At 31.9% G+C, this 12,247-nt stretch overlaps 1 protein-coding gene across 1 annotated transcript; it reads left to right on the forward strand.

Annotated features, from left to right (window-relative positions):
* Positions 1 to 388: 388 nt before the first annotated feature.
* slc29a1b (solute carrier family 29 member 1b) lies at positions 389 to 12,247 on the forward strand. Its single transcript, XM_073825795.1, has 12 exons — positions 389 to 527; positions 799 to 880; positions 1,066 to 1,235; positions 2,701 to 2,840; positions 2,923 to 3,057; positions 6,534 to 6,631; positions 6,716 to 6,797; positions 6,869 to 6,936; positions 7,080 to 7,188; positions 8,696 to 8,781; positions 9,241 to 9,440; positions 11,362 to 12,247. Exons 1-12 carry the CDS (start codon positions 502 to 504, stop codon positions 11,471 to 11,473), a joined length of 1,308 nt encoding a protein of 435 aa, XP_073681896.1. The 5' UTR covers positions 389 to 501; the 3' UTR covers positions 11,474 to 12,247.

Below are 12,247 nucleotides of genomic sequence, written 5' to 3' on the forward strand. Positions count from 1 at the left end.
TGTCCAAACTTTTGGTCTGTACTGTATACATACATTTTTTCATGTATAGGTAAGATTGCAAACCTGTATTCCTGCAGTTTTTTTTTTGTTCTTCAGTTTCTATGCATGTATGTATGCATTGTATGCATTTTTTCTTCTTCAGTTTCTATGCATGTATGTATGCATTGTATGCAGTTTTTAATCTTCAGTTTCGATGCATGTATGTATGCATTGTATGCATTTTTTCTTCTTCAGTTTCTATGCATGTATGTATGCATTGTATGCAGTTTTTAATCTTCAGTTTCTATGCATGTATGTATGCATTGTATGCATTTTTTCTTCTTCAGTTTCGATGCATGTATGTATGCATTGTATGCAGTTTTTGTTCTTCAGTTTGTATGCATGTACTTTTTATTTATTTATAGTTTTTTACTACAATTTTTCTGTCATGCATCTGGATTTTTCTGTGTTTTAGGTGCTTGAACATTAAGATTGCGGCTCATTACAGTGAATCTGACCGTCATGGACCCTCAGGTGCCCAAAGACAAGTGAGTTGAACACTAAAGCTTAATTGAACATGAGTTAAAGGCTTTAATATCTGGCACTTCTGCTGCCGTCAGACTCAGACAGACACCAGACAGATAACAAGAGCAAAGTGGCTCAATCTTGGATTGCATCTGCTCTAGAATCACACCAGATGTGCAGAGGCATGTTTGAGTCTAAAAACAAAGGCTGATATCACTTTTACTGGGTATTCTGTAGTTTTTTTCTTCGTTTTGGTGCTTGAAGATGTAAAAGGTTTCCACATTCTCGTGACAGATATAATGGCGTGTGGTTGATTTTCTTCATGTTGGGTTTGGGAACGCTGCTGCCGTGGAACTTCTTCATGACAGCGACTATGGTAAGCACTTTATGTCTTGCCACACACATTTTTCTGTTTAAGTCATTCAAATCGGGTTGGTTTTTACCACAGATGACCGGAAATTCTGACAAAGTGTTGCAAAACTGCAAAAGCAACAATTGTATCTTCAGAAAACAGAAGATGTGCATCTCTCAAGGCTTTTTCTTCATCTGTTTATCTTGCAGTATTTCACCAGTCGTCTTGCAGACCCTTTAGTTGAGGCGAATTTCTCAGCCAACGCGACTGAAGAAGGCTCACGGAGCGTCCTACAGGCCAAATTTAATAATGTGATGACGCTGTGTGCGATGGTTCCTCTGCTGGTCTTCACCTGCCTCAACTCAGTGCTTCATCAGAGGTCAGAATGAAGTCCATTTTTAGTTGACTTCATTCATTTTTACTACTCAAAAGTTTGGGATCAGTAAGACTTGTAATGTTTTTTAAAGAAGTCTCTTCTGCTCATTAAGGCTGCATTTATCTGATCAAAATATAGGAAAAAAAGTAATATTGCAAAATGTTATTACAGTATAAAATAATGTTTTTTATTTTAATATACTTTAAAATATAATTTATTCCTGTGATGCAAAGCTGAATTTTTATCCGCTGTTACTCTGGTCTTAAGTGTCACATGATCCTTCAGAAATGTGACACTGAAGACTGGAGTAGTGATGCTGAAAATTCAACTTTGATTACAGTTATAAATAAAATTGGAATTTATATTAATATAGAAAAACATTGTTTTATATCGTAATAATATTTCACAATTTTACATTTTTTTAAAATAATTTTATTGATTTAAATATTTAAATTTATTTTAATAAATATTTATCTAAATAGATATTTTTATTGATTTAAGTAAATATCTTTATTTAAATGGATAATAAACAAACAAAACTATTTATTTAAATAATTAAGTAAATAAATATATTGATTTCAATAGATATTTGTATTTATTTAAAAAAAAATAGATTTTATTTGTTTAATTAGTATTGTAATTGATTAATATATCATTTATTTATATATGCACTGGAAGAAATATTTGTATTTATTTATGGGTAATATTGTTTTATTTTATTTTAGTGAATAGATTTCTTTAATTATTTATTTATAAATAAGTATTTTATTATTACTACTACTACTATTATTTATTTCTTTATATTTGCACATTTACATTATTTTCATTAAATTAAACAATTGAACTCCAAATTCTCTCTCTTAAATGAATAAATAAATACATTGCCAGTCAAAAGTAGATTTTTAATGATTTTTAAAAAAGTCTCTTCTGCTCACCAAGGTTGCATTTATTTAATCCAAAGTACAGCAAAAACAGTACAATTTTAAAGTATTTTTACTATTTAAAATAACTGTTTCTGAATATATTTTAACGTGTAATGTATTCCTATGATTTCAAAGCTGAATTTTTAGCACCATAACTCCAGTCTTCAGTGTCACATGATTCTTCTGGACTTTCTATTCATCAAAGAAACCTGAAAGAATTCTACTCAGCTGTTTTCAACAATAAAATAATAATAATAAATGTTTCTTGAGCAGCAAATCATCATATTAGAATGATTTCTGAAGGATCATGTGACACTGAAGACTGGAGTAATGATGCTGAAAATTCAGCTTTGATCACAAGAATAAAATACATTTAAAAAAATGTTCAAATAAAAAACTGTTATTTTAAATAGTAAAAATATTTCAGAATTTTGGATCAAATAAATGCAGGCTTGGTGAGCAGAAGAGACTTCTTTAAAAACATTACAAATCTTCCTTTTGATTCTGGAGTGAATTATGAGACAGACCTGTGATTGAATCTGCAGAATTCCTCAGAAGATCCGTATCGCAGGAAGTCTGTCGGCCATTCTGTTGGTGTTTTTGCTCACTGCCATCCTGGTGAAAGTGGATTTGGAGCCGCTGCCGTTCTTCGTCATCACCATGATTAAAATCATCTGCATTAATTGTGAGACTCTAGAAGAAAGGCATTTTAAGTTATAGAAGCAGTAAATGTCATTTGATGGACTATTTTGTCATGTTATTCCCAGCATTCGGAGCGGTTCTTCAGGGAAGTCTGTTCGGGATGGCCGGACTCCTGCCAGCGTCCTACACGACACCCATCATGAGCGGACAGGGACTCGCAGGAACCTTCGCTGCTTTTTCTATGATCTGTGCCATCGCCAGTGAGTCTGCAATTATAGTACAAATAAATCATTTCAGCAGAAAGATTCGTTACACTAATGTACGAAAGCACATTTCTGCTACTAAATAAAAAAAGTAATTGCAACTTTGTATCTTGCAATTCTTGGTAGATATAATGTCGCAATTGCAAGAAATATAGTCAGAATTGCAAGTTTATATCCCACAATTCTGACTTTATATCTAGCAATTCTGTTTGCGTTTATATCTCACAGTTCTGAGAAAAAAAGTCAGAAATGCGAGATAAAAGTTGCAATTGTGAAAAATAAAGTCAGAATCTCGCAATTCTGAATTTATTTCTCGCAAATTCTGACTTTATAACTCGCATTGTGCATTTGAAATCTCTTAGTTCTAAGAAAAAAAGTCAGAATTGTGAGTTTATATCTAGCAATTCTGACTTTATAACTTGCAATTGTGCATTTATATCTCATAGTTCTGAGAAAAAAAGTCAGGATTGCAAGTTTATATCCCACAATTCTGACTTTATATCTAGCAATTCTGTTTCCGTTTATAACTCATAGTTCTGAGAAAAAAAAGTCAGAAATGCGAGATAAAAGTTGCAATTGTGAAAAATAAAGTCAGAATCTCGCAATTCTGAATTTATTTCTCGCAAATTCTGACTTTATAACTCGCATTGTGCATTTGAAATCTCTTAGTTCTAAGAAAAAAAGTCAGAAATGCGAGATAAAAGTTGCAATTGTGAAAAATAAAGTCAGAATCTTGCAATTCTGACTTTTTCTTAGAACTGTCAGATATAAATGCACAATTGACTTTATTTCTCATAATTGCTACTTTGTATCTTGCAATTCTGACTTTTTTTCTCAGAACTGTGAGATATAAACTTGCAATTCTGACTTTATAACTCACATTGTGCATTTAAATCTCTCAGTTTTGAGAAAAAAAGTCAGAATTGCAAGTTTATATCTCACAATTCTGACTTTATTTCTTGTAATTGTGCATTTATATCTCACAGTTCTGAGAAAAAAAAGTCAGAATTGTGAGATATAAAGTCAAAATTGTCACAATTGTAAAAAATAGCCAGAATCTCTGAATTCTGACTTTTTTCTTAGAACTAAAAGTCAGAATTGCTAGATATAAAGTCAGAATTGCAGGATATAAACGTACAGTTCTGACTTTGTTTCTTGCAATTCTGACTTTATAACTCGCATTGTGCATTTAAAACTCTTAGTTCTGAGAAAAAAAGTCAGAATCGTGAGTTTATATCCTGCAATTCTGACTTCTTAACTTGCAATTGTGCATTTATATCTCATAGTTCTGAGAAAAAAAGTCAGGATTGCAAGTTTATATCCCACAATTCTGACTTTATATCTAGCAATTCTGTTTCCGTTTATAACTCATAGTTCTGAGAAAAAAAAGTCAGAAATGCGAGATAAAAGTTGCAATTGTGAAAAATAAAGTCAGAATCTCGCAATTCTGAATTTATTTCTCGCAAATTCTGACTTTATAACTCGCATTGTGCATTTGAAATCTCTTAGTTCTAAGAAAAAAAGTCAGAAATGCGAGATAAAAGTTGCAATTGTGAAAAATAAAGTCAGAATCTTGCAATTCTGACTTTTTCTTAGAACTGTCAGATATAAATGCACAATTGACTTTATTTCTCATAATTGCTACTTTGTATCTTGCAATTCTGACTTTTTTTCTCAGAACTGTGAGATATAAACTTGCAATTCTGACTTTATAACTCACATTGTGCATTTAAATCTCTCAGTTTTGAGAAAAAAAGTCAGAATTGCAAGTTTATATCTCACAATTCTGACTTTATTTCTTGTAATTGTGCATTTATATCTCACAGTTCTGAGAAAAAAAAGTCAGAATTGTGAGATATAAAGTCAAAATTGTCACAATTGTAAAAAATAGCCAGAATCTCTGAATTCTGACTTTTTTCTTAGAACTAAAAGTCAGAATTGCTAGATATAAAGTCAGAATTGCAGGATATAAACGTACAGTTCTGACTTTGTTTCTTGCAATTCTGACTTTATAACTCGCATTGTGCATTTAAAACTCTTAGTTCTGAGAAAAAAAGTCAGAATCGTGAGTTTATATCCTGCAATTCTGACTTCTTAACTTGCAATTGTGCATTTATATCTCATAGTTCTGAGAAAAAATGTGAGTTTATATCCCGCAATTCTGACTTTATAACTTGAAATTGTGAGTTTATACCTTGCAATTCTTACTTTATTTTTTATAAAATTGTGAGTTTATATCCCACAATTCTCTTTATAACTCGCAATTGTGAGTTTATGTTGCAATTCTGACTTTATTTCTTAAAATTGTTTATATCCCGCAATTCTGACTTTATTTCTTAGAATTGTAAGTTTATATCTCGCAATTGTGTTTATATCTCACAGTTCTGAGAAAAAAGTCAGAATTGCGAGATACAAAGTCGCAATTGTGAAAAATACAGTCAGAATCTTGCAATTCTGACTTTATTTCTCGCAAATTCTGACTTTATAACTCGCATTGTGCATTTAAATCTCTTAGTTCTAAGAAAAAAGTCAGAATTGTGAGTTTATATCTTGCAATTCTGACTTTATTTCTTAAAATTGTGTTTATATCCCGCAATTCTGACTTTATTCCTTAGAATTGTGCGTTTATATCTCACAGTTCTGGAAAAAAAAGTCAGAATTGCAAGACACAAAGTCACAATTGCGAAAAATAAAGTCAGAATCTCCCAATCCTGACTATTTTCTTAGAACTAAAAGTCAGAAGTGCTAGATATAAAGTCAGAATTGCGGGATATAAACTTGCAATTCTGACTTTATTTCTCATTATTCTGACTTTATATCTAGCAATTCTGAATGTATAACTTGCAATTCTGCATTTATATCTCACAGTTCTGAGAAAAAAATTGCAAGATACAAAGTTGTATTGTGAAAAATCTCGCAATTCTGACTTTTTCTTAGAACTGTGAAATATAAATGTACAATTGCAAGTTATAAATTCAGAATTGCTAGATATGTCAGAATTGCGTAATAAAAACGTGCAATTCTGAATTTATTTCTCGTAATTGCGACTTTGTATCTTGCAATTCTGACTTTTTTCTCAGAACTGTGAGATATTAATGCACAATTGCGAGTTATAAAGTCAGAACTGTGGGATATAAACTTGCAATTCTGACTTTATAACTCGCATTGTGCATTTAAATCTCTCAGTTCTGAGAAAAAAAGTCAGAATTGTGAGTTTATATCTCACAATTCTGACTTTATTTATTTGCAATTGCGTTTATATTCCGACTTTAGAACTTGCAATTTTGCATTTAAATCTCTCAGTTCTGAGAAAAAAAGTCAGAATTGCGAGATACAAAGTCGCAATTGTGAAAAATAAAGTCCATATGAATATCCAGTTGAAGTCCAGTTCTGAAAAGAAAAAAAAAAGCGATATGTTCACAGAATTGCGAGTTTATATCACACAATTCTGACTTCATTTGTCTCTCTCTCAGGTGGTTCTGCTATACACGACAGCGCGTTTGGATACTTCATCACAGCGTGTGCCGTTATTTCCCTCGCCATCGGATCGTACATTGTCCTTCCTAAACTGGTAAGATCTGAGCGACCAGAAAAAATGAAAGCCTGATTTAAATCCTGAGATGATCACAGTCAGTTTGCTGTTTGTCTTCTGTAGGAGTTTTTTCAGTACTATCAAAAGAGTCAGCAGAACAAAGCAGATGAGGATGAGGAGAACAAGATGGATCTGCTGAAGAAAGGTGACGTTATTGACACCAAAACCAGTCTGAATATGAGTCAAAAGCATGTTTTAAAGTTGAATTGTCTGTAGATGAGGGGCAGAAGAGCACTGGAGACGACGGTAAACAAACACCATCCATACCAGCCATCTTTAAAAAGGTAACTTCATCTCATTCAAAACAACAAATGCATGGAAACAACACTCAGAACACCTTAGGAACTGTTCACAAGCATTCTCAGGATTGTGTCAGTGAGTTTTGCACAGGTTAAAGTCTGAGTTTTATCTGTATTTCTCTCGTCAGATCTGGGTTATGGCATTGTCTGTGTGTTTCGCCTTCACCATCACCATCGGCACGTTTCCTGCCGTCACTGTGGATGTTAAATCTACTATCGCTGATGGTGGAAAGTGGGGTGAGAGTTCAATCAGTCTCATTTTTATCATTTATGGTTTGATAATGAGTCTGATTACATTGGAAGCTTATTTTTGGAATAATATATAGGTAATTGCAACTTTTTATCCAACAATTTTACCTTTTTTGTTTTGAATTTAATACATTTTTATAATTCTCACTTTATTTTTTTCTAAGTTTATATCTCTGTAAAACTGAAACAAGTTTGAATTGTGAAATAAATATTACAAAAAAAAAAAATTTCCCACAATTTTTAAATAAACTCTAGTTAACAGCTCTTTTCTCTGACTTTAAGACTTTGAATTTATATTTTAGAATTCTGAGGGGGAAAATCATAATTTTTTTTGCAGAAAAAAATAATAATAAATGAGATAAAAATCTGTATTGCAATAACTTTTGCAACCTGAAAAATATAACTTTTTCTTTTGCAATTTTTATCTTACATTAAAAATTTGCAAACTTTTTCCTTTGTTTATATCTCGCAATTCTGAGTTTTTGCCCCACAGTTTATCATTTGCTTTATTGAGAGAAAAAACTCTGAATTGTGGAATAAAAAGTTGCATTTACGTTTTATTTATTTATATTAAACTCTAAAACCAAAAAGCTTACAATTCAGACATTTCTTTTCTCACAAATGAAAGCAGTTCTAGCATTTTTTTTCTCACAATTCTAATTGTAGCTCACAATTGCCAGTTCATACCTCACAATTTTGACATATTCCAGTGGAAAAAAGTCAATGTCAAAGTGTCAACAACAAAAGAAAAAAAAAAATAATTCTGAGATCGACTTTTTACAACCTCAAAAATCTACTTTTTTCTTGCAATTCTGAGCTTATGTTAAAAACAGAGATGTAAAAATATTTTACATTTCTGAGTTTTTCACAATTCAGTTTATATTTAGCATTTTTGAGAGAAAAAAATCTGAATTGTAGAATAAAAATGTGCAATTACCTTTTTGTTTTGATTTATTTATATAAACTCTAAAAGCGAAAAATTCACAATTCTGACTTTTTTCTCACAAATGCAAGCAACTCTAGCTTTTTTTCCTTACAATTCTGACTATAACTTGCAATAGTGAGTTTATACCTCCCCAAAAATAAAAAATGTTATTACTACTTTTTCCTTATAATTCTGACCTTTTTTCTCAGATTTGCATGATACAAACTCACAAGTCTGACTTTATTTTGCAGAATTGCACGTTTCTGAGATAAAAAATAGTCAGAATTGGGAGATAAAAAGTCACAATAACCTTTTTTTTTTTTTTTTTTAAATTCAGTAGCAGAAACAGGTTTCCACAGAATTAAGCTTTGACAGATAATGTTACAGAAAACAGGAAAAGCAATGCAGAATGCAAATAACCACAAAGTGTTATGTGTGGTGAAATATTTGCGCAAGCATGACAACAATTTTTTGCATTTATCAACTGATAATATTTTGATACTGAAGATATTTAGTTTACTGCTTATATCAAAAGCTACTGTACATTATGGCTGTATTCTCTCTCTTCAGAAATGTATTTCATCCCAGTGTCTTGTTTCCTGTTATTTAACCTGTTCGATTGGATGGGCCGCAGTTTGACCGCAGTCTGTATGTGGGTAAGAAGCAACATGCAACAAACTTCATTTCATCATGCATTCTTCTTCTCAAGTATAAAAGACATTTGTTCTAATATTTTCTATGCAGACGCAATTTTTAACTGTGACTAAAGTGTTCAAACACTTTTTGTTAAGGTCACTGTATATTCACATTACTGCAAATAGATCTTCCTCTAGGAAGGATCATAGAAATATTATTTCATGTGTCTGTTCTGTGTTTACACATGGATTCTTTAGAACAATAAATCATATGAGAATGCATATATTCATAAAATAGATGAGTCTCAGAATCAGCAGGTGGGAGGATTTACATAAAGTAAGAAATACAGATGACTGCATGGATATTAGTTACTTTGAGCAATGATATTCAGTGCAGATGTTTAATGCAAAACACAATGCATTGAAATTGAATAGAATAGTTTGATGGTATTAATGCACGTGTTTTGTTTTGTTTCTCAGCCTGGTAAAGACAGTAAGCTGCTGCCGGGTCTGTTAGTGGCTCGTGTGATTTTCGTCCCTCTCTTCATGCTCTGTAACGTCCAGCCTCGCTACAATCTGCCCATCTACTTCTCACACGACGGATGGTTCATCGGCTTCATGATCCTCTTTGCCTTTTCTAACGGATATCTGGCCAGTTTGTGCATGTGCTTCGGGCCCAAGTGAGTAGAAGTATACTGAAAGAATCCTTATTTATTATATTATTAGAACACATCAGAGTTATTATCACTAACTAACTCTTAAAACGCTTTCATTACTTGAAATAAAATATTAACAAACCTTTAAAAGGTTTATAAAAGGTATTACTCATCTTTTATTTACATTTGAACAAAAAGTGGCATGTCCAAAATTATTCATACCCTTCTTAATAATCAATAGAAAAGCCTTTATTGGCTATTACAGCAATCAAAAGCTTCCTATAATTGCTGAACAGCTTTTTGCATGTATTGTATTGTATGTATTGGTGCCGTTTACTGTGATTAGGTTCCCTGGTCCACCAGTTGAGGATTTGGGTATGGGATGGGATTTTCCCATAGACTGTGACAGTTTGCAAAGGGTATGAATAATTGTGGACATGCCACTTTTTGTTCAAATTTAAATGAAAGCTGAGAAATATTTTTTCCACAATGATGCCTCTTGTACATCCTCTTATTATCTTTTGGGAAAAGCCTGTCATTTCCGGTGAAAAAAAAAAAAATAGCTGGTTGAATAAAAGTAACTAAGTCATAATTTGTCAGGGGTATGAATAATTTTGGGCTTGACTGTATATTAATGATGCTGAATAAGCATGTCACCTTTATTTATATAGCGCCTTTTATGTGATTAATGTGTAGCGCATGTGATTAATGTTAGAACATTTTTGCCATTTTTAAATTTAGAGAATTAAAATGAGGAGTGTCCATAAATTAAATTAAGAAGTGTAAAATAAGTAAACAATATTTTGAAATTTTAGAATTCCCGAAGTTTTAGGAGTTCCAATGTTCTTGAGGATTCAAAGTTCTTTGTTTTCTTCATATTTTTTTATTTTCTAGATGTATATGCAAATCAATACATATTTAATTAGATAATGCATCATTTGTAACTTGCGAAATAAACAAATTTACGGTGAATAATCAACTGGATAGTACTGTATGTTGATATCTATTAGTTAAAATTAAAATCGGTAGTGTCTTGCCTTAAGGACTTCTTTATAAATAATATTTTATTCACAATTTCTAATCTCATAACATATTTAATGGGAGACACTGCAGGCAAAAAAACAGTTTTTTCATGCATCTGTCAACTTTGAGATTTTGGGCTTTTCGGTGTTTCATAAAGTGTTTTTTCAGACTAGTGGAAAGAAAACACCCACAAGACACTGTTAAGTGTTTCTTTTATAGCACTTTATCTATGTGTGTCAATGCATTTCAATTACAATACAGATTTTTAAAGACTGTTTTCTCAAAATGAGTTTTTTTCTCCTACAATGAGCCATAAATCTCCACTTCAGCAGCACTTACACACACCAAACGTTACATTTTATTCCTGTCCATATTCTAAAGGTTTTTACAGAGGGATTTGTTCATATATAATTTGCTTGGTTTACCAAAAATGGTAAAACATACATTGTTTCCTGTCTGTTATAAGTATTTTTCTTAATTATAGAGTGCCTCTGTAAAAACATTTGACTCTAATATGTCAAAGTATTTTTAAACTGACTTCATCCAGTGTTTAGATTTTTGCACTAGAAATGTATGCAAATTAGCACACATTTAATTAAATAATGCTTTATTTGCATATTTAAACCTAACATTTTAGAAAGCTTTTAATACAAAAAATGTTTGCAATTATCAATGTAATCAATCAACTGGGTAAGTAAGGTGATAACTATTAGTTTTGTTTTTTACCCTATTCACCTGCAGTGTCTCGCTTTAGGAGCTTAGCATAACTAGAAAAAGGTATATTCATTATGGAAACAATTGATTCATTTCCATGACTAGTTTAGATGTTTTAGCTCATTTAAAATCATTTTTTACACAGAAGCACTGTGTTAGACACATTCTCATTTACCTCTGAATACATATCTCTCGTTCTCGTTCACAGGAAGGTGGATGCGAGCGAGGCGGAGACGGCTGGAGCGATCATGGCCTTCTTCCTGTCTCTCGGTCTGGCTCTCGGAGCGTCTCTGTCGTTTCTGTTTCGAGGGCTCGTCTGAAGTCTGGCCAGTGTTCTGGACAGAGATGAGGCTGAATGAACCTTACAGCTGTTCTCACATCCTACAATCATATGAAGGTCCAGAGGGCAAACTCAAAACAAACATCTTTGAAGCTTCACTTCAACATCAAGACCTGATCTTAAGCAGAAAGTACACAAATTCACTGATGCTTTGAGTCTTAAATATTATTATTACCACATAAATGCAGCCTTGGTGAGCAGAAAAGACTTATTTCAAAAACATTACAAAATCCTGCTGACCCAAAAAGTTTGAGTGATAGTGTATACGTAGTACAGCTATTGTTATTGTTTAAGAAATACTTGTTTTGACATATTTTGAATTAATAGTTCACCCAAAGTCATCATTTACTCTTTTTGGGATGTGAAGTATTTCTGAGTTTTTATTACAGCTTTCTTAAAGATTTGCACAAGGGCAAAATTTAAGACCGAACAGCATGCTATTTGTATAATACTCAAATCTCTTTAGTTTTATACACGTTTATATAAAGCAAATATTTTATTATAGTCATTTTTTATAACCAGGTGGACATTCACAGCGCTTTATATGAAGGTGGCGTGCATTTTTGATGTTATATTTAACTTAAATAAAAACATCAGTGTGAAGTTTTGAAATTTTAAGCGCATACGAACAAACCAACTCTACCTCGTACCATTTTGAACAAGTTTTTTCTCAACACTACATTATTCTCTGAAAAACAAGACACCAAAGTGCCAAATATTGTATGCTTTATTATTAATAATAATAAAAACTTTA

Source organism: Garra rufa, chromosome 20 (assembly GCF_049309525.1).
Source record: "Garra rufa chromosome 20, GarRuf1.0, whole genome shotgun sequence".
NCBI classification, from domain to species: domain Eukaryota; kingdom Metazoa; phylum Chordata; class Actinopteri; order Cypriniformes; family Cyprinidae; genus Garra; species Garra rufa.